General features: G+C 41.5%; 1 protein-coding gene across 1 annotated transcript in view; it reads left to right on the forward strand.

The window, feature by feature from the left end:
- Positions 1-21,854, forward strand: part of suclg2 (succinate-CoA ligase GDP-forming subunit beta) — a 106,063-nt gene extending 84,209 nt beyond the window's left edge. The window contains exons 10-11 of the mRNA XM_014967238.2: positions 11,531-11,651; positions 20,933-21,854. Of these exons, the coding sequence (XP_014822724.1) occupies positions 11,531-11,651; positions 20,933-21,045 (234 nt within the window). The 3' untranslated portion in view covers positions 21,046-21,854. The remainder of the gene's footprint in view (positions 1-11,530; positions 11,652-20,932) is intronic.
- Positions 21,855-23,694: the final 1,840 nt, after the last annotated feature.

Consider the following 23,694-nt stretch of genomic DNA (forward strand, 5'->3'; position numbering starts at 1 on the left):
TTTTTTTGCCCCTCAATCTTCACAAATAACCTTGGTATACCATTGAACGCACCCATACTGTGTGTGTCCACACTGGGCACACACAGCCCTGTGTGTGCCACTGCTGTCTGATGGACAGCTATTAACCCTTGGTGAAGGGGTTCAGGAATATTTATGTCTGCCTGTCAGTAATGACACGACTCCCTCCAGGAATGAATAATATGCTTGCCCTACGTTGGCTCCAATTGTTGAGTTCAATTCAGCACAAAATGGTTTGTGTGTGTGTGTGCGCCTGTCAGTTTGTGTGTCTGTGTGCGTGTGTTGGTGAGTGTAAGTACACAGAAGGGGTTCAGGGAGATTGTGATACCTCGAGGTGAGCAGCAGGAGGGGAGTTGTACATCCCTCACTGATATCTGACGAACCCCGTGTTCACGACCGAGGCAGCTCTGCCGTCCTCCCTCTGCATCGTGTGTGGCGTCTCTTTCTCTCTCTCTCTCTCTCTCTGTCTCTCTTTCTCTTTCTCTCTCTCCGTCTCTCTCTGTCTCTCTCTTGTGGACTTTGATGTGTCATGCTTCTCTAAAAGTTTTATTAAATTTGAATAGGAAACGCTGAAAGCCTGGATATATTTGATTAAGTTCTACACTCGGGGTGTCAAACTCATTTTTGTTTTGGGCCAAATCAAGATCATGACTGCTCTTAAAGGGCCGGTTGTGCCAGAGTGCATTGATAAAACCCGTTCACAAACCGTTAAAATATCAATGAATTCTTAAAATGAAATAATATTACTGAACATCTTCTCAGTCAGTCCAAGGTTTTATGTTTGTGGAGACTAAATTGGAAATATTTGCGCTTATTTATGATGTAAATGTGACTTTTTATAACTCGCTGTACAGATCATGGACTATAATCTGACATCAATTAAGACTGAGGCAGCTGCTTAGCACAAGTAAGAAAGTTTTGACAATTTTTGAGAAAAAATCTGCAATAAACTCTCAATTGTTGGTGCAAAAAAAGTTGTTGATTTTGTCTTAAGAAACTATAATTCGGTAGCAAACAGGTAAAAACTGCATTTATTTGATAATGTGATATTTAAGCACACTTAGTGTTTAGTCGTATCCAGAGGGCCACAGTTTTGTTTTTTGATTTAGTTGGTTTCTAGATTAAAAGACAGTTCTTCTCGGGACTGCAGATGTTTTTGGGTATTAAACCCCCTCCTCAATGTGAGGGTTTTGAAATTCTCCAGTAGCCGTTCTCACCATCTCGGTTGTACGCTCAGCACCTGCTTCGGTGACTATCCGAGCCTGTCGGGGTATGTTAACTCCATGAAGCCTTTCAACATCAAATTGATCCTGTGCCTCCAAAAATAACAACATGCGTAGCTGTTTTGTATCTCCATTACAAACGATGTGCAGCATAGCAAAGCATGTCTTGCAAAGCTGACTTTCAGAGGCTTCAGATTCGTACAGCAACTCGAGTGCAAAAACGATGCGGAAGCTGTAGAAACATTAGCCTTGTACATTTTGATGAGGATAGTCCTCAAGCTTTGAACGCTTTGAGCAAAATGGCTGGAAGAAAGAAGGTTTCATTAAACCTATTTTCACAAATACCCAGTTTTGTCCATCGAAACAAAAAGACGGACTGTATGTGTTTGGATTGGAGCTGCACAACATGAGGAAAGTCTTTAACTGCGACATGTTTCAGGACGCCTCTGCTTGAAGCAAACATTGACCTCCGACCTGGAAGGAACACTCCACCTTTTCCCCTCAGAGTCTGAGGAACTGACTCTCGTACCGGCCGCCTCACACCTGGCTGCGAGTCGCTCAAGTGCATAATGGAGGTCATGGCCATTGGACGGCAACAGAACTACATAGTCTGTGAAAATCAAAAGTGAGACCCTGAGGTTTCCTGTCACATACCTTCTTCTCCATCCATTGCGATCCTGCAGAAAAGCAGGATTTCTGCAAGTCTGCTTAAAGAAACAATGGTTTCTAGTACCAGTTGAATTTGGATTAGAGGAAGACGACGGATGGGTTGATGGATCGACTAAATAGACGTCTGCAAAGAACTGTGAACTGTAGAAATCTGAGGTTAGAAAAGTGTTAAATTCTTAAATGAAGAAGTCATTATTACACCTTGGATGAATATTTTTATGTTGTATAATAGGATACGTGCTGTGACCATTTCTGTAACGTAGCGTTTGACCCGACCTTCAGCTGTCCTGCATATCAGACGTCTGAAGGTTGGTGAGAAAGACATTTAATCTCCGAAAAGGAAATCTCTAACAGCGTAATGGTTATTGTTAATAAACTTAAGTATGTAGTTACTTGTGAGAGGTTGAGACCGAAACGAGTTTTGTTGAACAACATAAGATTTTGTTTTAGTGTCTTTAAGATAAATTTTTTATACACTCCATTGTGTTTTTCTTTTTCTTTTCACTTGTTTTGTTTCTCCGTAGGAGTGCTGTTACCATTTCATGCGACAGCTTTGTTTTTATGGAATGAAACTACACGTTTTCTCTGTTACCCAACAAGGAGAGGGTTCAAGAGTTTGATTAAATTATGCATGAAGTGAAAATGTGGAACAAGTTATCACAGGCTTTGTTAGTTACAGGAGTTTGCAGCTTGACAAGGACTAGGTTTATTTGGATAGAAATAAAAGAATAAAAGTATTTTTTATTCCCACTATAACGCATCTTGCACCACTCACCTCACACAGAGTAACGACCTATTTTCTGTTTCTTGTCTTGACAAATGCGTCGCATATAAACTGAAAGTGAATACTGTGACGAACGCGGTCATGAAGCAACCTGACGATCCTCGAGTGATTACACACCGTTGCAATAGAAAGCGAGATCAGTCAAGAGGCTCTTGCTTGTTTGTCCTGCATTTTTAACGGAAAACAAATTAAAGAATTACCTTTGGAGAGAAAAAAGGGGAAAACAGAAACGATGTAAATAAATCCTTTCAGTCAGGACGCATTGGAGCTTTTTATTATTGTGTTTGCTTGCCACATAAGAGTTTTTATTTACTCTAATTAGCATTATTTGTGCCTCTCCCACCTGTCAAACATGTTTAGAATGATTTTAATAGGGAAGCCTGGCAGTTAGTGAATCAGACGGCGAATGATTACAAACATTAAACACCACATGCTGCGAGATTTTTTTTTTATCTCTCGACTGTCAACACCAAATGGCGGGGACTGGAATAGATCTGATCCCATTTGGTCCAAACCTGCCATTAAAACCCAAATCATAATTATTAGTGGCTATGAAATTACGACGTGTACCCTGCTGCTAATTTTGCAGTTGATTTTTGTTGTTGTTTTGGAGCGTCGGTCCTAGCCCCTCCCACCTGTGCAGCCTGATTATCTCTTTTTCTAAAGGCTTGTTAAGCGAGGTGAAACGTTGTGCTCAACTTGTCCCGCATGCTAAGGCTTAGCTTGACTTCCTGCTAAGCCCCGATGGGCAATACCCGACTCAATAGAAGTTCAGAAAGGCTGCCTTATTCTTTTCTTCTTCCTTTTTTTTCCAGATAAGGTTAGAATGGCTGGTTAAACACAGCCATGATGAAAATGTCACAGCCTTTAACCTCACTAGTTTTCTCCCCTCACATTTTAAAGTAAAGGCCATCTCCAGGATCTATTCCCTGATCTACCAGACGTCACCCTTTCTCAATCCATCCCCCCCTTTTTTCACCCCGTACCATAAGAAAACCGTTGTTGCACCTGATTGGGTTTCTATTGACTAAACTGGGGATAAAACGATGGAAATCAAAGAGCTGATGGGTTTAGATGTGAGTGAGAGCTCAGGGAAACATGCGAGCACTCAAAGATTTGGATGCAGGTGAGCGTGATCATTGATTGTTATGGATTTATAAAGATTTTTGCCAAAGACTCAGTTAGGCAAAAGGTTATTGCTACTCCTTTTAGATGAGCATTACAATCATTTTTATTCGACAAAGAAGTTTTTTTTTTTCTGATAGTGAATGAGAAAAGGTATACGCAAAAGATAAAACAACAAAGGAGTACCTGATTTGGAATAATCTTTTTGTTTGCATTTTATTTGAAAAGTGGCATAAACCCTCCTGATAACAGCTGAAAAGCCTTTTGCATGTTTCTACTGGTATTCTAATGATTTATCTTTGGTGATGAGGCTTTGAAGCCTTTAGTGTTTATCTAGACAGGGTTAGGTATTAAAATATAGCTCCTATATGATTATGCAGGTGAAAATCAGTTATCGGCAAGTCAAACACTAAGCAAATTGTGTTTTTCCTCTTCAATAAATGCATCAGCTAAAAACTGATTAAATGGGCACTAGTACTACTTTCTCTTCTTCTTTCTTCGTCATCTTGTTCTTGTCACAGCGGCTCACTTGCCTATCCTCTGTTTCAGGTTGAGTCGGACCTCTTGTTCTTGGTGAAATCCCTAACTACTATGACTACATCATTTCCATTTATTGTAGCACATTCCCATTCATGTTTAGGGTACCAAGACATGGCCTACTGAACATCAAACAGAGCTGGCATAATTTAGTGCAAATGGCACAAAACGGCACAATCACCCTGCATCATTCCCTGAAACTCAAAAGTCAGCTTTGAGTTGTTTAACTCTGCAACAAAAAAGTAAATTCTTGTATTTAAGCAGTTCAGATGTCCCAAAACTGCTAAAAAAATTTGAAATTTGAGTTTGACAAGTATGAAATTGTGAAATAATAAACATGTAATTCCTGTGCGTCAGTCAGACGGCTATCCAGGTACCAGTTTGTGGATTTTTTATATTTTTTTTATCTTTTAGTGAAACTTCAGACACGACTGTTTGTCAGAAGTGTCCGCTGCCAGTGACACGGCCAATCTTTGACACAACGCACAGTCTGTCTCTCTGCAGTCCCAAGAAGAGACTGTCATGCTTCAACAGGCCGGATAATTATTTCCCTCTTATCCTCCTTTGGCAGGCCAATCCTAGCCTTCAATGGAAGGCAATGGCTGCACCATTTCCCATCACTTCTCCCCGTTCCTTTTCTTCGCCATCTCTCTTCTCCCATCTGTTTCACTTCACCTCACTCTTTGACTTCGTCACCCTCTGTTCCCTCGTCTTGTCTTTACATCGCTCTCTTCTTCTTGATTTGTAGCCTCAATAAGAATAGATTTGATCTGGCAAAAAACGTTCTTGTTGTGACAGAACCGAGCCTCACCGAATTAGATTCCCATTTATAGATCTGTCTTTCATTGAGAGCATGGCTTTATTGGCACTCTTGCACAAGAGACAAATTGGTTGCTCTACTGCCAAAATGAAGAGCCAGTTCAAAGTGGGCATTGTTTTAATGAATTAAACAAGTTTACCATTGAGTGTTGTGTTGTAGCTGAGCTGTATTTTGTGTTTCCAATCACAATAGATAGTTGTTTTTTTATTTTTGGTACTTTTTTAAGTTTTGGTGTCTTTTTCATCTACATATACACTTGCTAACCTCTTTATCAGGTACGCCTTCTAAAGTTGTCAAAACAAATAGCAAATTAAACAATCAATTCATTGACTTTGTGCAGTTGGCATCTACATGTTGTCATGACAACATGTAGATGTTGTCATGGACCCGCGGCAGAAGTCAAAGCCAGCAGTGGGATGGGTAAAAAAAGGAGATTTAAGTGACTTAAACTTGGCATGGTTGTTGGAATCACCAGCATCGGACACTTGTCTAAGTATTTTCTAAACTACTTTATTGTCTTAAGATCATAATACAATGAAGGAAGCTTAGACAATGAAAGCAGTACTAACAGCAATGGCCTTTTGTGGAGCATTAACTCCAAGTCTGGATGTGCCGTCGGAACCAGGAGTGACATATTTCAAAAGTTCAGAATGCCAAGAAACACTTTTGACTCAACTTGTCAGCGCCTCTCCTTAAAACTGTCTCGACCGAACATTCACCTCTGATTATGTAAAGAAATGCAACTTGATGGATCGGGCTGCAGACATTTTGAAAACTACCAGATACATGTCCAATTTAGTACCACATATGGAAGTGGCACAAGTCGGGTGGTTTTTAGTCGAAAGATTGGAATTGGGCCATTCAGACCGCCGTGAAGAAATAGGGATTTAGTTACATTTATCTGCTGTGTGAACGTAGCCTGTCCTCCAAGAATGAAGGCTCGCCTGAAGGCAATAGTGTGTCCAATGCAATGCTAGCAAAGTGTAACGTTTTGTAAAATTGAAAGTTACTTAGCACAGTGACTTTAATTATAACCCAAATAACTACATGGAGGCCATTTACTAAACAAGAAGGAGAAAAATAAAACTAAAGATGACAGATCACAGATGAGATATATCTCTTCTTTGACCAAGTGGCAACACATCCTAATCCTCTGCAGCCTAATGTATCACTCACGTCCTGATTCAGAGGTTTCAAAAATATTAATACCTCTAGCAAACGTTCCCTTTTAAACCTGTTCACGAAACCACTCCTGTCTTTTCAAACCAAAATCTATAATTAACGGCCGCCATGAGATTGGAAAGCTTGCACGTTAACCTCTGCCCTCTGGGCTGAGCATTGGACCCGCGGCAGATCATAGAGGAATAAACAAGGCCTGCCAAAGCAGGCGGCGACTGTACAGGCTGTCTCCAGCAGATAAGACAGAACAATAGCCCTTAATAGGCCACAGAGAGACACACACGCACCCATCTTCAGTGCTGCCTTTTCCTCCTCCTATCAGCTTCCTGCTAACAAAGAGAGCAGGGCGCTTTTCCTTGTCTCTTCTGCAGAGAGATTAGCGACACTTAACAGGAATACGGGCATGAAAATGTGTATTTTCGTGATAATTCAGGAACACAGGAACTCGTGAAGGAGCCTTGTAGAAAGAGACAATGTGTGTATTGTCCCCTGAGTGAAAGTCTGGAGGAGAAAAAGCAAAAACCTGTTTGTTTGCTGCTCGAAGCATCAATTTTATAAAGACTTTCTGTGCCGTGCGGCGTTACTTTCCAATGCACATTTGAGACGACTCAGACGGCAGCTGACGCTCAGTTATGAGACGAGCCCAACGCAAGATGCATCACAGACACACGTCTCACGAAAGCGCCCAGACAGGAGGATAGATTCACATGAGCATGTCAAATTGTTTGGGCTACATTTCTTTCTTGGCCTAAATGCACTTAGTGGGGCGTATAAAAGCAGGCAGAAAAGCTTGTTTCTCTGGTGAAGGCCCTTTTTTTTTCTTACTCGATGCGAAAGAAACCTTGGCATGGCATTGGAACGCCAGCAGCAGTAATCTAATTCTGCAAAATTTGAATAATTTCACCAGAACCCAGGTAAAAAAAAAAAAAAAAAGGTAGGAGCTCATTCTGCGAGTGAAAGAAAGCACAAAGATCCGCTGAAAAAGAGCGAGCTGGCACATTATACTGTACCTGATGCCTTTATGCCGAGCTCTGATGAAAGGAACCTACCCCGCTGCCAGCTTAGCTCACCTTAAATGAACGCCTTTAAGGAAAAGACTGTTCTTCTGTAACGGGGAGGTAAAATGCGCTGGAGTGGGATTTGGAAGGTTTTTTCTGGCGGATTGAAGTGTGCAGGGCTGATTCATGGCTTGAAGCTGGATTTCAGAGGCATAGAGAACCTACATGGAAGAGAGAAATGTGAGATTTTGATTGCAGGAGATGAGAAATCAGCTCTAAATTTGGCTCCTATTGCCTTGACCATCTTATTATTGAATCGTTTTAACCCCCATGTAACACTACTGGGACTAAATGGATATACACAGAAGATTATAAATGCAAGCTTGAGTTTTGTTGCGTCTCTTCTTGGACTAGGCACAAGTGGGAGACCAGTTTTTTCTAATCAAATATCCGCTTCTTTGTCGACATCTCTCTCCCTCCGCAGGGAGAATAATGTTCCTTGGCTTGTACCTTCTTGTAAACCGAAGACTGGGTGGAAAAATAAAACAAACTTACAGCAAAGTACAACTTGCTCTTCCGTACATCCATATTTCTATAGACTGCATTCACGTTTGTGCCAAGAAGCATAAATCATGTCCTGTGTATCATTAATATACATTGTTGTCAATGGGAGACGCATGAATGGAAGAAATATGGTGCTTCCCAATAGAGACAGAGTTGAAAAATGGGCTGTAGATATGGTGAGAATAGAACTACTGCTCATTTGCCTGCATATGGTGTCTAAATCTCTACTGCCCCCTAGTGGGGCAGCTTGTAGTGGCTGCCCCACTACAAGCTGCATTGTGTTACATTGTGTGCTTTATGTATTTTTTTTTTTAAGTTATATCCCATATTGTGTGATGTCTATAAAATGAACATTTGTGTGTGTGAGGTTTTTTTTCAAAGATTCATTCATGAAAAACCTGAAAACTGGATGGTTTGTTAAATTGTTTAATTAAGTGCATTAAACATTTATTATCACAGTTTGATGAACATGTAGTTTGGGAAAATGCACTTTTACTTCCGGCGGTTAAGTTAGAAGTCAATTATAGCCACTCAACTATTTGTTGTAACCACAAGATTTTATGTATTTTGATATGATTTTAGGTGATAAACATACACACAGTCGAACACTGTTGCAAATTGGGAGAAAATAATCAGGTTTCTATATGTTTTGATGAACAGAAATCTAAAAAAGTGTGTCAAATATTGTGTTTGTAGGTCTGAACTTTGACTGGACCATTGCAGATGCTGTGCTCTCCAATATGGTACCAGGCATGAGTTTAGGATTTAGGTTTCTACCAGCATTGACTCTCACCAAACATCCCCAAAGTATGATCCTGCCACCACCATCTTTCAAGGTGTTCAAAACACTTTTTTTGAATGAATATCTAGATATTCATTTATAACCTCTTTTACGCAGAGCACCTCCTTCCTGTGTGCCCTGTGACTTGTAGGTAAACTGCAAAAGTTGTTTGGCGATTCATAACCTTAAGCAGTTCTGTGTTTTGAGAAGTCTAAATTATAAGCATCCAAGGGGAGAATGCTAATTTCAGTCTTTAGGGATTTGACTTGGACTCTGAAAATATTACTTGCTTTGAAGTCAGAGAAGACCGATATCTTTAACTCGTGGATTTATCTTTAGCATTTTGAACTCCAAAGAAATCAAATCGCTGGAAATATGAGACTTAGATGCTTCAGTAAAATAAAATAAAAAACAAGGTGAGTGATTAGATTATGTTCCATAAACTCATACGCCTTGCTTTTTTGGTTCCGATGATGTCAAAAGTATTTAGCAAAAATGTGCAATTCTTTGCTTTTATTTAGTCTAATATTTCAACATATTTTCTCAGAATTTCTTCCTTGTGCATCGAAACATCTGAGTCATGTTTGTTTGTGATTCAAGGCTGCCATTAGCCTGCCTTTTCACCCGTTTTTATCCATCTCTGGTTGCATCCGCGCATTAGAAATTCAGTCATAAAAAATAAAATAAACGAAGCACTAACAGCTTCCTCAGATGGTAGCCTGAGTCTTTTTGGTACTTCCCCACCTCAGAGTTACTTTCTGAGCTCTCTGGGTCTCGTGTCATCCTCCGCCGTCTCATAAGGAGATGCTCATTTGGATAGCATGTCGAGGACAATGCCACGGCTGTCGCTCTGATAGCAATCCAAGTCCTTGATCTCCCCCCCCCCGTAAACATCATTACCGCATGCTGGAAACATACACATTCACAACAGGCAGGCACACGGGCGCACACCCCCACAAGCTGCTCAGCCAAATCGGCGCTAACAGATTAGCAGTGATTATAAACAAACACGGAGGATTAATCCTGTGTGCTCTAAGTCTACTTTTCCACTGAGCTAGCCAGGGTAATTACCAAGTGCTAGATTGTTAGTGTAATCGCACACATGCACACTCCGGCTGCTTGTGTTTCTCTGCTCGCCTGATATCAGTCTCAGCTGCTCACTTCATGAGAAACTTTAAGATCCCTTCACCGTAAGAACACCAGAGACGGCGAAAGTAAACACACGGCAGACGGCGAGATTGTCTGGCACAACTTGCTATTTGAAATTCAGAAGGTTTGTCCAACCATAACCATATCCATGTCGTAGAAGACATGGCTGGCAACAAAAATGAAATCGACTTCTAGATCTGCTGACCATAAGTCCTGCTAATTATGGGTTTGTCTTACATTTGTGGTGACTTGGTTTTGACAGCTATATTTTGCGTCATCACTGGGTATATTCTTACTATATTTTCTCTGATTTTGAGGCAGGATCTTGACCAGTCTTAAACACCTTCAGTGGTAGGCCACACAAAGTTTGACACACAGTGGTGATCAAAATATTAATTACCCTGGGTTCTCGGTACCACGTGTAGCCTCCTCTGACATTGTTCAGGAGGTTCTTCATTTTCTTAAATTGTCCTGCACTCTTTCCGTTTTCAGAAGATTGGTCAAACAATTTTCTATATTTTTTTAACCCATCCCTGGTTTAAACATCAAGGTATCCTTGCCGTTGTGGTGCCTTCCTTGACCTTCATCATCCTGTTTGCTCACCAGTGTTCACCTAAAAAACCTCTAACTGCTGAGACTAAAGTACACACAGGTGGACTATTGGCTATCAAGGGGACTTTCTGAATCCAACTGGTTGCACTTTATTTTATTATCCAAGTGTGTGTATGATTTTTTTTTTACTTGTATAAAACTTTGGAGCCATTGTTGTGTATCCCCTTGTTTCATTCCCCATGGCAACCCATCATCGCTGTGAGAGCAGCAGTGGATGCTTAACACACTGCATCGTGTTGCAGTTTTCATTAGCGGCAGTCAGAGTAGCAGTTGACACGGCACTGATTGGCTCACCTTTCACCTGCGTATGCTAATGCCACTCAGTCCACTGTGTGTGGGAAGCTGTGGCTCTCACCGACACGGGGCCAGTTGCTGCTTACCTTAATCGTCAAGATCCTGCTTAGTTGTGTGCCCAGAGCACAAAGTGAAGGGTGTGTATTTATTAGCATCTAATATACAGTTTCTAGCTCGAGGCTTTTAACCTGCTCCCGTGACCTGGCTGTGTGCGGAGGCGCCGTTGCATGTTTGAGATCTCGGTGACACTGAGGTCAGGAGACTGAGGTGAACCTTCGCCATTTCTGCTGTAGCCAGTGACAGCGCAACCTGTGTTTTTGTTTTGGATCATTTTCACGCTAGAACATCCAATCATGTTGCTCAGCTTTATATGAGAATAGTGCAAATTTTCAACCAAAATGTCTGAGTTTACATATCTCCAAAACGCCAGCATCAGCATCGATCCACCGCCATTACATAGTAAGAAGATATTTTCCATTATTAGCTTTGTTGACTCCTTTAAGAAACACAACTTTTGATCTCATCCCCAAATTACTTCTGTTTTTAGCTTGCTTCTGTGCTCTTCTGCATTTTAATGGTTTTCTTCAGGCAGCTTCACCATCCATGCAGCCCTTGTGTTTTTCTTCAGCAGTCCCTTTTTTTCCTGTACATTGGCTAAAAACTGTTTTATTAAATCCAGATGTTCTTGTCATCCTCTGTTAGTTCACATGTTGTGCATTAACTTGCAAAAACCCTTCGTCGCCGGCTTCCACGCTAAAATATCTTGTCTTTTCACAGGTCGAAGCCATCTTGGTCAACATCTTTGGAGGGATTGTCAACTGTGCCATCATTGCCAACGGCATCACCAAAGCCTGTCGAGAGCTGGAGCTCAAGGTCCCGCTGGTGGTCAGGCTCGAAGGTAAAACAGTAGCTTGTGCGCTGACACGCCAGCGTTTTTCCTCGTCCTCCTACAGAACACGGTTTACACCGCATTGATTTTCCTCTAGCCGATATTAAAAGCACTTCACCGCAATATAAGTTTTATATGAATAGGAAATGATGGCGTCTTGGAAAACAAAAAGGAATCCCACAGCCTGCTGTTCTCTGTGTCTCAGGTTTTGACCCGTCTTTAAGATCTGCCATGCAAACAGATGAATTGTTCTGGAGGTTCTGATTCACAGTCCAGAGTGCTTTGCAAAACATATTGATGCCCATTGAACATATTCCCATTTTGTCCCAGTACAACTGGGATTTTATGATAGACCAACTCAGAATAGTGCATAACTGTGAAGTGACAGGAAATAAAACACTGCTTACAAACTGAAATGTTTGGTGTTCATTTCTACTCAGCCTCCTATTGAACCTCGTCGGTTTTGCACATCTGGAGACTGATGCGCTTTGTTCGCAAAACGGCTCCAGCTCAGATTGGCCGCAGCGCATCTGCTAACAGCAATTTTCAAGTTTTGCCACAGATTCGCAGTTGAATTTTGGTGTGGACTTTGACTAGGCCACTCTAGTACGTGTATCTAGCTTCATATACTCTGTAACCAGCTTTTCTGTTTCTTTTCTGATGATTGTCTCGCTGTTGGAATGGTGCGTTCAGAGTGCTGTGCAGTAAACAGAGTCTTTTGCATGTAAGCCACATGTTCGCTCCACATGTTTGCTACTTTGGAGCCACTGTTGTGTACATGGCGCTTGACCCCCCTTTCCCATTGCAGCCCGTCGTCGCCGTTAGAATAGCAAGTCATTTTTCACACGCATCACATTCTGTTGCGCGTTTCATTAGCGGCAGTCAGAGTAGCAGTTGACACGGCACTGATTGGCTCACCTTTCACCTGCATATGCTAATGCCACTCAGTCCACTGTGTGTGGGAAGCTGTGGCTCTCACCGACACGGGGCCAGTTGCTGCTTACCTTAATCGTCAAGATCCTGCTTAGTTGTGTGTCCAGAGCACAAAGTGAAGGGTGTGTATTTATTAGCATCTAATATACAGTTTCGAGCTCGAGGCTTTTAACCTGCTTCCACGACCTGGCTGTGTGCGGAGGTGCAGTAGCCGGTAATGGACAGCTAGCCGGTAGCGCGGCAGTCAACGGGCACATTTTCAGAAGAAAACAAAGTGTCAACGTTGCTTTCAGTCACGTTTGTCTGTAAAGGGACTTGGATGAAGTACAATGAAATAAAATTGTAAGTGCGTTTTAACTCTGAAGCCAAACGGAGGGGAAAGAAGCTCTGCTGGAACATCCCGCCGTGTATTTTCAAACCGGCTGATTAAGCACACGGTCGAAACATCCAGTTCATTTAAATTGTTACCGGAGAGGAAGGGCCCACAAGCGCCACGTTTGTCTGCACTCGAAATAACCAAATTAGCAATTAAAATCGCCTCTCAGTAAGTTGAAGCATGTCACACATTAGGGCTGCGTAACTCAGCCCGACTCGCAAACGTGGCAGAAGGTCAGCCTCCGTCTGATGCTCCCGACCAGTGCTCTCCTGGCCTGGGCCTAATCCAGGCTTTAGTCGTGGGTCATTACATCGCGGGCTTCAGCGTTGCAGAGAGGATTGGTTCGGAATCAATCAGCTCAGCTCCCTCGGCCGGATGCCGGGCGGCGAGCACGGCCTGGCGCTCTTCAACGGGATCAGAATGGATTAACGGGCGCACTTTTAATTGGAAAGGCTCTTTTTAAAAGACGGCACTTGATTGCACAGGCGGAGAGTTATGTATTCCCAGATGTAGAGGAGAGGTGCCATGTGGTCAGGGTGCTATTAGGGATGTATTAATGTTTGTGGGGGGGGGGGATGACTGTAATCTTGCCATTTTATATTTGTCTAACAGATTCAGCTCTGGGGGAAGAAAAAAAAACAGAAAATATTTACGCATGTGCGGTAAAAAAATATTGAAGGTATAAATAGGAGGGATCTCCTTGAGAAAGTGCAGCACTGCCCTCTTTGGCTACAGCAGGAAAATGGACTCGTTGCCCTGTGAGTATGCTGTCTGCTGCGACTTGAAGGCACACTTTTTCCCTTTAAGTAGTCCTCAGGGTCCAGGGGAGAGAAAGAGTGACTGCGTTCTCCAACCTATTGACTCACTGAGCCGTTCTCTAGGAGACGAGAGGTTTGATTTTTGCTTAAAGGTGTCGTCTTGTTTATTTAAGAAGAGATTTTGGATCCTAATAAGGATAAAACGGGACCTTCGGTGGAATCCGAGCCATTATTCTTTAAATGGCCATTCTGCACAGATTGTACCAACAGATTCTGGAAATGCAGAAAGCTGCATTTAGATTATCGGAATAAATCCTGTGCATCTTAAATACTTTTTTTTTTTTTTTTTTTCTGCTGCTGCTGCTTCTGGCTGCCACGTTAGGCTTTTTAGAGTTCACCAAAAACATGATCCCGGAGATTAAACTGCCAGTGTCAAATATGTGGTTTAAATCCGGCCGACTTAGCCGCGCGACTTCTTTCTTAAACAGCGGTCTAGACAGTTTAAAAGACATGAAAACTTAAATTAATGGCTGGCTAGCACTTCAAAGGAAGAAGCTGCTGCAGCATCGAGGAGCCCCATGCTCTGCCTGCAAATGAGAGGCATTTGATGTTGGACACATGAGGGCGGAGGCGGTTCTTCATCCTGGGACGTAAAGGGAATACTCCAACTGCTGTGAGATACAGCAATCATATTCGGAGTCGAAGAATGTAACTCTGATATGAAGGAACTTTCTTTTTTTGCATAAAGATTAGAGGTCAGCAAGTATGGGAACAGCTACTCTCTCACTGTTAGACTGCTGGGGCTCTGTTGGTTATTATTTAATTAAGTATTTATTCTTTCTAAAAATAGTTTAGATTTTTTTTTATCATGGGCATGTTTCATGAAGTTGAGCTTGGACTTTTTCTGTTTGCTGTTTTACATCATACAACAGGAAAAAAAAGACGTAACTTTTAAAATATTTTTTTTGTTATCTGCTAACTTGTTTTGTCTCTCGGAAGTGGGGATTTTTGAGTTCAAAATTGAAAAAAAAATAAATAAAAAATTCACACAGTTAAAATTCCAAAATAGAAATTTGGGATTTTCCTAACCTGCCCTGACCTTGAAATCCAATATGGCTGCCTTGCATGTAAACAGTTCTAGCTGCTGTGGAAAAGATTTTCAGGGACTGGAAATGTCATGTTTCTCATCTAATCTTTCACTGTGGCTCCCAGAAGCTAGTTTAGCAGTTAGCAAAAATTCACTGGGAGAATTGCATTTTCTCCGTAAATGACATTCTGTAAGCTGAAGCTAAAATAAGTAGACATGTTAAAGCAGTTTTACTAGAAATGTTCTAAAAAAAAAAAAAAAGTTTAATCAAAAATAAAAAGCTGATGTATCAGATAAAATACAAATCTGAGGAGGGACAACTTTTAAGCTGGAGAAGAGAAAGTCAAGAACCGGCGACTTAAACTGTAAACGTTCACTGAAAACTTTGCCCTAATTCTCAGCTCGGAGGCTTTTTGTCTGTCTGGTTGACCCAAAAGCCTGTGTGACCTCTGTGGACAACCGCCTGTGCAGAACAGGTTTTTGTGACTTTTCTTCTTCTCCTCTGCCTGAGAGGTTCCAGTGAAATCGGTATGTGTCTGAGCAGAGCTCTGTAGCTCGGTTATAAATAGTATTAATAAAGATGCTTTGTTGTCTGCGAGCGGCTCATGTTCACAAACACAGAGAGTCATATCAAGGGCTTTTACAATGCCAAAACAAAATCATGAAATCTGAATCGTTATTTTGTAAAGACGGTAAAAGATGTTAAAAAGCTGCCGCGCTTGGTAATAAGCCAGCGTCTTGTGACCTTTTGTCAGATGTAAATGGTGTTTCTTGCAGAAAGGAATGATCAGGTAGTTAACCTTCAAGCAGCACAATGATCTCAAAGCTTCCCCATGCATTTCTATGAAAAAATAAGTTTTAGCAAAATTTAGCTGTTTGAAAAAAATATGAAAAAAATGTTTAATACACTAGACAGTGGGTTAGAGATTATATCTGATGAAAGAGGTATAATTTAATAATCTGAATGTCTGAAATGGTGCAAAGGATGCATGAGGAAATGTCGACCAAAAGGATCTCAGTTTAGTTGGGTTTAATGTTATCCAGAGACCGAAGCTCCGAATTCAAAGGTGCATTGAACACAACATAAGGAGCCACCAGCACTTGATGGTTCACTGTTGTCCACTTTTGCTACTCTTTCCACCAGTGGCCCTAGCATCACCGTTTGAGAGTCACAGACTTGGATTAAGCCATTAATTTGATTGAGAACGGATTAACCGGAGGATGATGAAGACCCTCTAAGTGTTCCTTGTTTCTACTGCCAACATCCTCACAAAAAACCAAAGAAAAGACATTATCTCAACTTGCCTTTCTGTCTGCACCGAGGCACTTCAGATACATTTTGTGTATGAAACTGACCCAACTTTTTTCATGCTTGTCAGAGAGATGAGTTTCCCCAACAGATGTCGGCGTGCTACGACAGAGTTAGTCACAGTTTTATGTTCGGTGGCATCAATTGAAGTTCTGCTGTGCAGAAACTGGCACGGTCCCTGGCCTTGTTACGCTCTTTAAAAGTTGGCCTGTAATTAACTCATGGATCAAAGTGACATTCTCTCAATTGTCGCAAGTGAGCTTCCTAATTGGAGGAGAGCTCCAAAAGAAACGAGTTGTAAAGTGGCAGTGTAACACACAGCTAAATACTGACTGCAGATCTGGTTGTAGCTTTGGTTTGTTGTCGGCTCATATCAAATCAGAGTCTGAAGAGTTTTAAAAAAAACACACACGGTTGTAGCTTTGAATTTATGTAGTTTAATGTTCTAAATTAAGTTCCTCTAGCATTGGAGTCTGAGCATTCTCATTTATATTGGCGGTTAGAGGTGGTTCTCGGTTAATTTCATCGGTAATGATGAGATATGGTTTTAAAAAGTATAACTCGCATTTTATACAAGATGTAGGCAAGATACCCTTACAGGTACCAGGTATCGTTAAAAGGAAGCTGAGAGACAGATGCACAACCAATACGGACGAGTTATTATATTGTAAGAAGTACATAAACTGTGTAGTACACTGCCATGCTTTTCAGTAGGCTGATGTTTTTCAGTTCCAGTGTTATGTGTTCTTTTGAAAATAAAGTGCATCTATCTATGGCAGGAAATCACATGCATTATTAGTCATTTCCATTAAATCAGTGTCAAAAGGTCTTGAAACAATATTATCGTTTATCGCAATAATTTTTTTTGACAATTAATCACTCAGCAAAATTTGTTATCGTGACAGGCCTAGTGACAGCTCATAAACAGCAAGCAGGACGTCCATGTTTGATTTTTTTTTCCAGGTCTGTGATTTATCTCCCTCCTGTCACTTCTGTCAAATGGGAGCAATGATAATTCTCAAATTATAGTCCGCTGGCGAAAAAGTGAAACGTGAAAGCAAACCACACCAAACGTAAAAAAATCTTTATGTATTATTTTATCTTTCTAAGAAACCCATTTCTAGTTTTTCATGAGCTTTGGCTCAAAATCATCCAAATAAATGTCAACTTTTCTCAACAGTATTACTAAGTAAATAAACTTGTCAATGATTGTGTAATTTCTTGAAACCTACATGCCTGAACACAGGCGTAAAGCTCAGTACTGCAGCCTGTCAGTAGGTCTCTGGCAGCACCTAGTGGCTGCAGGTGAGAACTCCATGAATAAACATGGATCCCCCTCCACTTCCTCCTCTCATCCTCCTCCTCCACTCGGTCACTCGCTCTCATCCAGCGGGGCTCCGTCTTCGCGGCCGCCGCTGTGAGCCATCAGTGCTCCCTACCGCTCACAGCGGAACCGCAATCAGCCTTCACGCACACATGTGCAGCAAAACGCGGCACATAAATGCATGACTTTTCCTCCTCTCCCCCGCAGATGTGCCGCTCCCTGCCTGCCTTCACACTTTACACGGGCAGCACAGGTAGCGCAGATGCATCATCGGAACAATGTGGCACGCGCCACTGCTGCTCATAAATATTTACGTTTTTTTTTGGGGGGGAAGAGAAAATGTTTAAATTATTTCACTCTTTCCCTTTTCTTATTTGTCTTTTTTTGTGTTTGTTTTTAAGGAAATCTCCTATATAATGTATTTGCGGTGACAGCTTCTCCGCTTGTGTTTTTTGTCCACTATTGTTTTTAAGCTTGTTGAATTAATCATCTGGCAAGATAAGTCTGACAGCAGAGCATCATAGATCCATCAATCCTAGAGCAGCTCATTGGTCAGTCTGCTGAATGTAAAGTGAGCAGCTCTGCAGTTGTTCCTCTCTCTCTCTCTCTCTCTTTGCGTGTTTGTGTGAGCGACAGCGTCAGCAATTGAGACACGAGCCGGCACACCGTCCGCCGCTTGGCGAGAAAACGACTCGAGACACCCTATCCCCCGCTCGCGTGTCAGAACAAGGTCTCTTCCTGCTCGCGTTCTAATTAATCACATCGCCGAATTGATTGTTTTGGAGTGTGAGCTCGCGGAAAATGTGTATGGAGTGACTTATACGGCTGGACAAAAGAGGTGAAATATTAGGCGCTAAGTGGCGCTGGTAATAGAATTCCTCATGAAAGGTCTATTGATCAGGGTGGCCGGGCCTCCGGAGGATTCACGTACCGCGTTTTAATTACAAATTACACGCCAACCGGAGGAGGTGGGGGGGTGCAGGGGAGCAGAGGTCAAGCTGGGAGCGTCTGAGCTAGCACAAACCTTCTCCGTAGGTCTGACCAAAACCAGAGCGGCTTAAGCTGCAAGGAGATCAGTTAATCGGGTATTGATCTTGTAAATTAAGTGACAAATGAATGTGAAAATTACACACAAAAAAACCAAACTTAGGGTCACTCTGTTACGTTATGAAAACCAATCCTACTGCATGATCATGCTTTGGTTTAAAGAACAGCCTTCCCACCTGCATGATGCTGCCACCATCACGTTTCACAGTGGAGACCATGTGTTCATATTGGTGTTTTTCAAAGTTGGGGCTAGGGCCACTAGGGGGCGCTGGAGGGGATTCAAAAGGATTGGAGAGAAAATGAGGGGTGACAAAAAAGCTGATTATAACAAAATTGAATCTAATAAGTGATTTTTTTTTTATCTTAAAATCTAATATGTTCATCAATAATTATTGTGGTAAATATGTTAAAAATAACTAATTGAAATGTTCATTGCTCATCTTTCTGATTGGCTGATTGGCAAATTTATCAGGTGGATAAAAGCCCTAAGAGCTAAAACCAGAAAACATCAGGCAGCATTTTTTATGCTAAACTGAAATTATTACTGTACAGTGAATACAATCCAGGGTGGGGGGATACATTCTAATGGCTGCATTTTTTATTTTACATATTTTCTAGCATTGTCTGTGTGTTTACTAAATGGGGTCCCTGAACAGAAGCTAATGCCTTTTGGAGCGCCGTGGGAACAAATGGAAACGTTTGGAAATGGAAACATTTGGAAAGCCCTTTTTTAGAACAGACATTATTTTGCACGTCACCCAGAAAGTTCAGTTTAGGGCTCAGAGTTGCTTCCTCTCCTAAAAGCTCAAGAATTGTAAAATCCTGTGGAAGGCACCGTTTACATGAATTACTGCCAACAAATTGTTTATGATAGTTTCCTGCTGATAAACATAGAAATCTCCAAATCATTTAAATGAGTAACGTCCTACTGCTCCACTGAACCTCACATAGATGGAATAAGGATCTTATTTGAACTGCTGGAATAATGTAACACACACCTCTATAAGGGACTGTAGGCATCACTTTGGCAGTTTGCACAAGGACCAGTCAGGGTTCACCACCTTGAACCCTATGAACAAACGGAGAATCCGATTGGAGGATAATCTCAGCCCTTCCTGGAAAAGAGACCTTCTGGTTTGTTACAACAGGAGATCAGCTGATCGAGTAGAGCTGTCGATCAGATGAGACTGATTAGATGTAAATAGATGTTTGTTTTGTTTTTTTTCCATTGTGTGTAGACTCAGTAAATGCCAAGCAAACAGCTGAATCTTCCTGCCTCCTACAGCAGTCACCGGGGCATCACTGCTTCGTTTGACCTTTTGCTCTGTTGCTCTCTCTTTACCATTCCCCTCCTACCCCCCCACCCACTCAGTCGCCCTCTCTTGCCTCTCCTACCCGCTCTGTGTTGTGACTCCGCTGTCAGGTTCGCGTTTGGCTGAGCAGCGTGCGGCCCAGTCGCCGTGTCACAGCGGCTCGGGGATTACCGCACATCCCTCCAGGAGGTTTCTGGGCTTTTTCTCTCAGGTTCACCGAAGGCTGTGATCAGCGGTGTGTCACCCAGCACCTGCTCTCCCTGACCTCGGCGCAGCCAGGGGAGCATCCACGCATGCACATACACACACACATTGCCGTAACACTGCTCTGGGATCAGCGGGTGAATGTCCTATCATTGACCCATGGAGTGATTCCTTCTGAGGAGCTCTTCCTCTGTTTATCTTCTAAACTCCAGATGTCAGATCGGGTCAAACCTTGTTAAGTAGGATGTCTGCGCATCCTTGAAAAGTCTGAAATTCCTGTGTCTAAAGTAAGGCCTTAAAATGTCTGAAATCCATCTTTAAAATGCAAGCTGGACTTAAATTTGTTCATCAAAGTCTTAAATTTTGTTGTTTCAAAACTATTTCATCTTGTGTAATTAGTTTTCTGTCAGGCAAAATATTGAGTTGCACATAGACATCTTCACTGCTTCATGTGACTCAAGGTGGTTGAGGGTACTGGTAGCTAGCTGCCAATATACCCCTGTTAGCTAGGATAGCTTTTTGCATCTATCATGAGTAAGAGCAAATTATCCCCAGTTGGCTGGACAGCTTTCATTTTTCATCAACCAATATGAGGCTAAATGCATTCGGTGCCAAAAAAAAGAAGAAGAAGAAGAAGAAATACTCTTAAGCTAGGCACTATGTGAGTTAAAGCTATAGAGAGTCATATGCAGTGAGAAGCACAAAAGAGCCACAAGCAGACCCCAGAAAGTTCACGATTTATACTTTTGGATCTCCCAATCATCCTTTATATGTTTTATTCAGTTATAATTTTCATTCAAGGTGGCATTAATTAGGTCTTAAAAAGTCTTGAATGTGACTTTTTGAAACCTTCAGGTTCTCTGTTCAGACCCATTTGTCTGAGTAATTTCCCATGCTCTCTCTTTTACTCGCGTTTTGCTTTTTTTCTCTCTCCGTAAGGCACCAACGTTCACGAAGCTAAGAGGATCCTGACCGAGAGCGGCCTGCCCATCACAGCCGCCGACAACCTGGATGACGCCGCCAAGAAAGCGGTGGCCGCCATCAGGAAGTGAGAGCTTCTGCCGACATCTCCACACTTTTGCTCCTCCGTGGCTTCCATCATCACCAGCAGCCTTTTCTATCCACAAACCTCCATTTTCTCTCATTGTCGCTTTTTTTTTTTTTAAAAAGAGTTCTCACTTCTACTTGTCCACTTTTCAAAAGCATTTTACTGCTATATTTTTTTTGTCTAAATGTAACAAATTGGCTGCTTTTAATTACTTTAACCATCATTTCATGTTGAATGGAGAAAATTCCCACCCTTTTTTTGGGGGGACATCTTAGGAGTTTCCAGAACCTCCGACTGAAAATGGATTGAAGTTTTTCCACTTTCATTCCTTTGCATTCCATTTTCCAGTGGAAAGAGACACGTCTCTCTGGATATTAGGGTGTTTATGTTCATTTTTGTAGGAAAAGGAAGACATTTTTGTACTTCTTAAGCACAAAAAAAAACAAAACTGTGAACTCTTCCAATGTAACGTAAGCTAAAGGCGGCAAGACGTCTGGTGCAAACTGTTCACTTCAAGGCTCAGGTTAGCTAGAGCGCCTTACATGTGTCTCAGTTGAGCTCCTACATTATGTCTTACGTTTAAAGTGCTAATTCCATATATTTGTGCCTGAGGTTTGAAGGTTGAAAGGTTTGGCTACTGCCATTACAGCTCGATCATCTCTAATTTTTTTTTTTTTTTTTTTTATGAAATGTTGAAACTAGAATGGGGGGAATATATCATTTTGTAAAATCATGAATGTATATTAACAACTAAAACAAAGGCTGATAGTTGTGTACATAATCTAAGAGATTAAAAACGGATATTTCAAAGAAGTGACGTGTGTGTCTTTGGAGGATGACCCCTCTGTGTAAAACAGACAGAAATGCTGGGAAGGAAACATATTATTACTACTGGCTCTACTATTTTATTTTATTTTTTTTTAAATAACGTGTTTGCAGAATCTGGTGGACGTGTCTGTTTGAGAAAAGAGCTCCAGCGTTTTGTTCAGTTTTGTCCTTGAGTTCAGACTCTGTTGACTGCAGGAAAGACAGAGCATCCTTCATCATCTGTCTGTGGAGCTTTAAGGTACAGATGCTTATTTTTATTTTTAAAAATGAGCAAAAAACCTTAACAAATACATTTTGTTAAGGTTCAATACCAGTTTATGCACACTAATTTCATGGGGAGGAAAAACAAACAAAAAAAAAACTCCGAAGTTGCAACCTGAGTGCAACACAATAGGCTGCTTGTGTGGTATTTCCACTTTATCGCATCAGACGAGCAGAAAGCTTCGCAGAAGAAATATTTCGAAAATTACCAGAGCTCAGAATGAAGCACACCAATAAAAGTACATCTTTAAAGCTGCAGTGTGTGACTTTTGTAAACAATTTGTTTTTGTTTTAGGTGTTTGTTAAAACTGTCACTGTTTAGCAACAGAATAGCACGAGACAAATAATCTGTGAAAACTTTCACCTGCTCTGCCTTCTTCCTGCGGTCCTACAGCCATCTGCAGTAATACACGGCTCGGTCGGAAACAACCAATCAGAGCCAGGAAGTCTTTCACATAGCAGGTGATCTGAAATAAAAACCCAGAGTGCTCAGTAAGTAAACTTAAAATCGGTCTTACGGCAGTACATTGATGCCCAAATCAACACCAAAATCAATCTTCTTCCATGTCCACCTCATAAGTACCGTTCTACTACAAAAAGTGTTGCTAATTATGAAGCACAAGTTTTCATTTAAAAAATACTCTGATTATTCTACAGTAATTTATTGTTGATTTTATCTGTTGTGGTTGTGGAAGATAGACAAAACTTTGGCAATTTACCACTAGAAACATTTCGAAATGCAACATCCTACCAGCTGATGGCCATACAAGCTTTCAATAAGTTTGGGATTATTTGTTTTAAAAACAAATTGTATGTTTCTCTCTCCTCTTGGCCTGTTTGTGAAACGCTTCAGGAACAGATTTCTGCAGCGCTTGCTCCAGATTTTCAGGCATTTTTCACACCGGAGTCCAATTACGTGTCCAGAAGGTCATCGAGTCAGACGATGTGCCAGCAAGGCAACAAAAGTTTTGAAAGATTTCTCAGCACGTACGAGGATGAATGAGTCCTCCGGCGTCATCCTCTTGTCCACTGGTCGTCTTCTAATGGGTGGAACGGAACCGGGTGATAAGGAAATGCGACTCGGAGCGACTTCTGGCTGATGTGTGGACCTGACGTTCGTTAGTTTAAAACTTTTACACAGCTAACAACAGATATTTGCTTTAAAATTTACTGTAAAACGAAACTATTTCTCCACCTTCTGACATTAAATCAAAAACTTACTGATCAAGGTCAGCTAGGATTGCCAACATGTTATCCTTTTGCAAAATAATACAAGCGTCTTGCAATAGCTTGTCAGATTTTGTTTCCATCCCAGGATTGTAAGGCCAGCTTGTTTCATTCTCTGCCCACACATTTACTGTGAATGGCCTCTTCAAAACACTTATTTGTTTTTGGGTTTTTTAAAAAAAATCAAAGTTATTATTTGAAAGACCCGTTGGTGCTTGGGGTAAAATTTTACCCCATATCTGCATCTCCTCCAAAGCTAGCATGGAGGAGGATGAATGTGTTGCTGCTTCTCTGATTCGGTTCAGATTTTTAATCATCCGTCTCATTTTCCTTCGAC

Source organism: Poecilia mexicana, unplaced genomic scaffold, assembly GCF_051168715.1.
Source record: "Poecilia mexicana isolate PSO_F unplaced genomic scaffold, ASM5116871v1 scaffold_5, whole genome shotgun sequence".
NCBI lineage: Eukaryota > Metazoa > Chordata > Actinopteri > Cyprinodontiformes > Poeciliidae > Poecilia > Poecilia mexicana.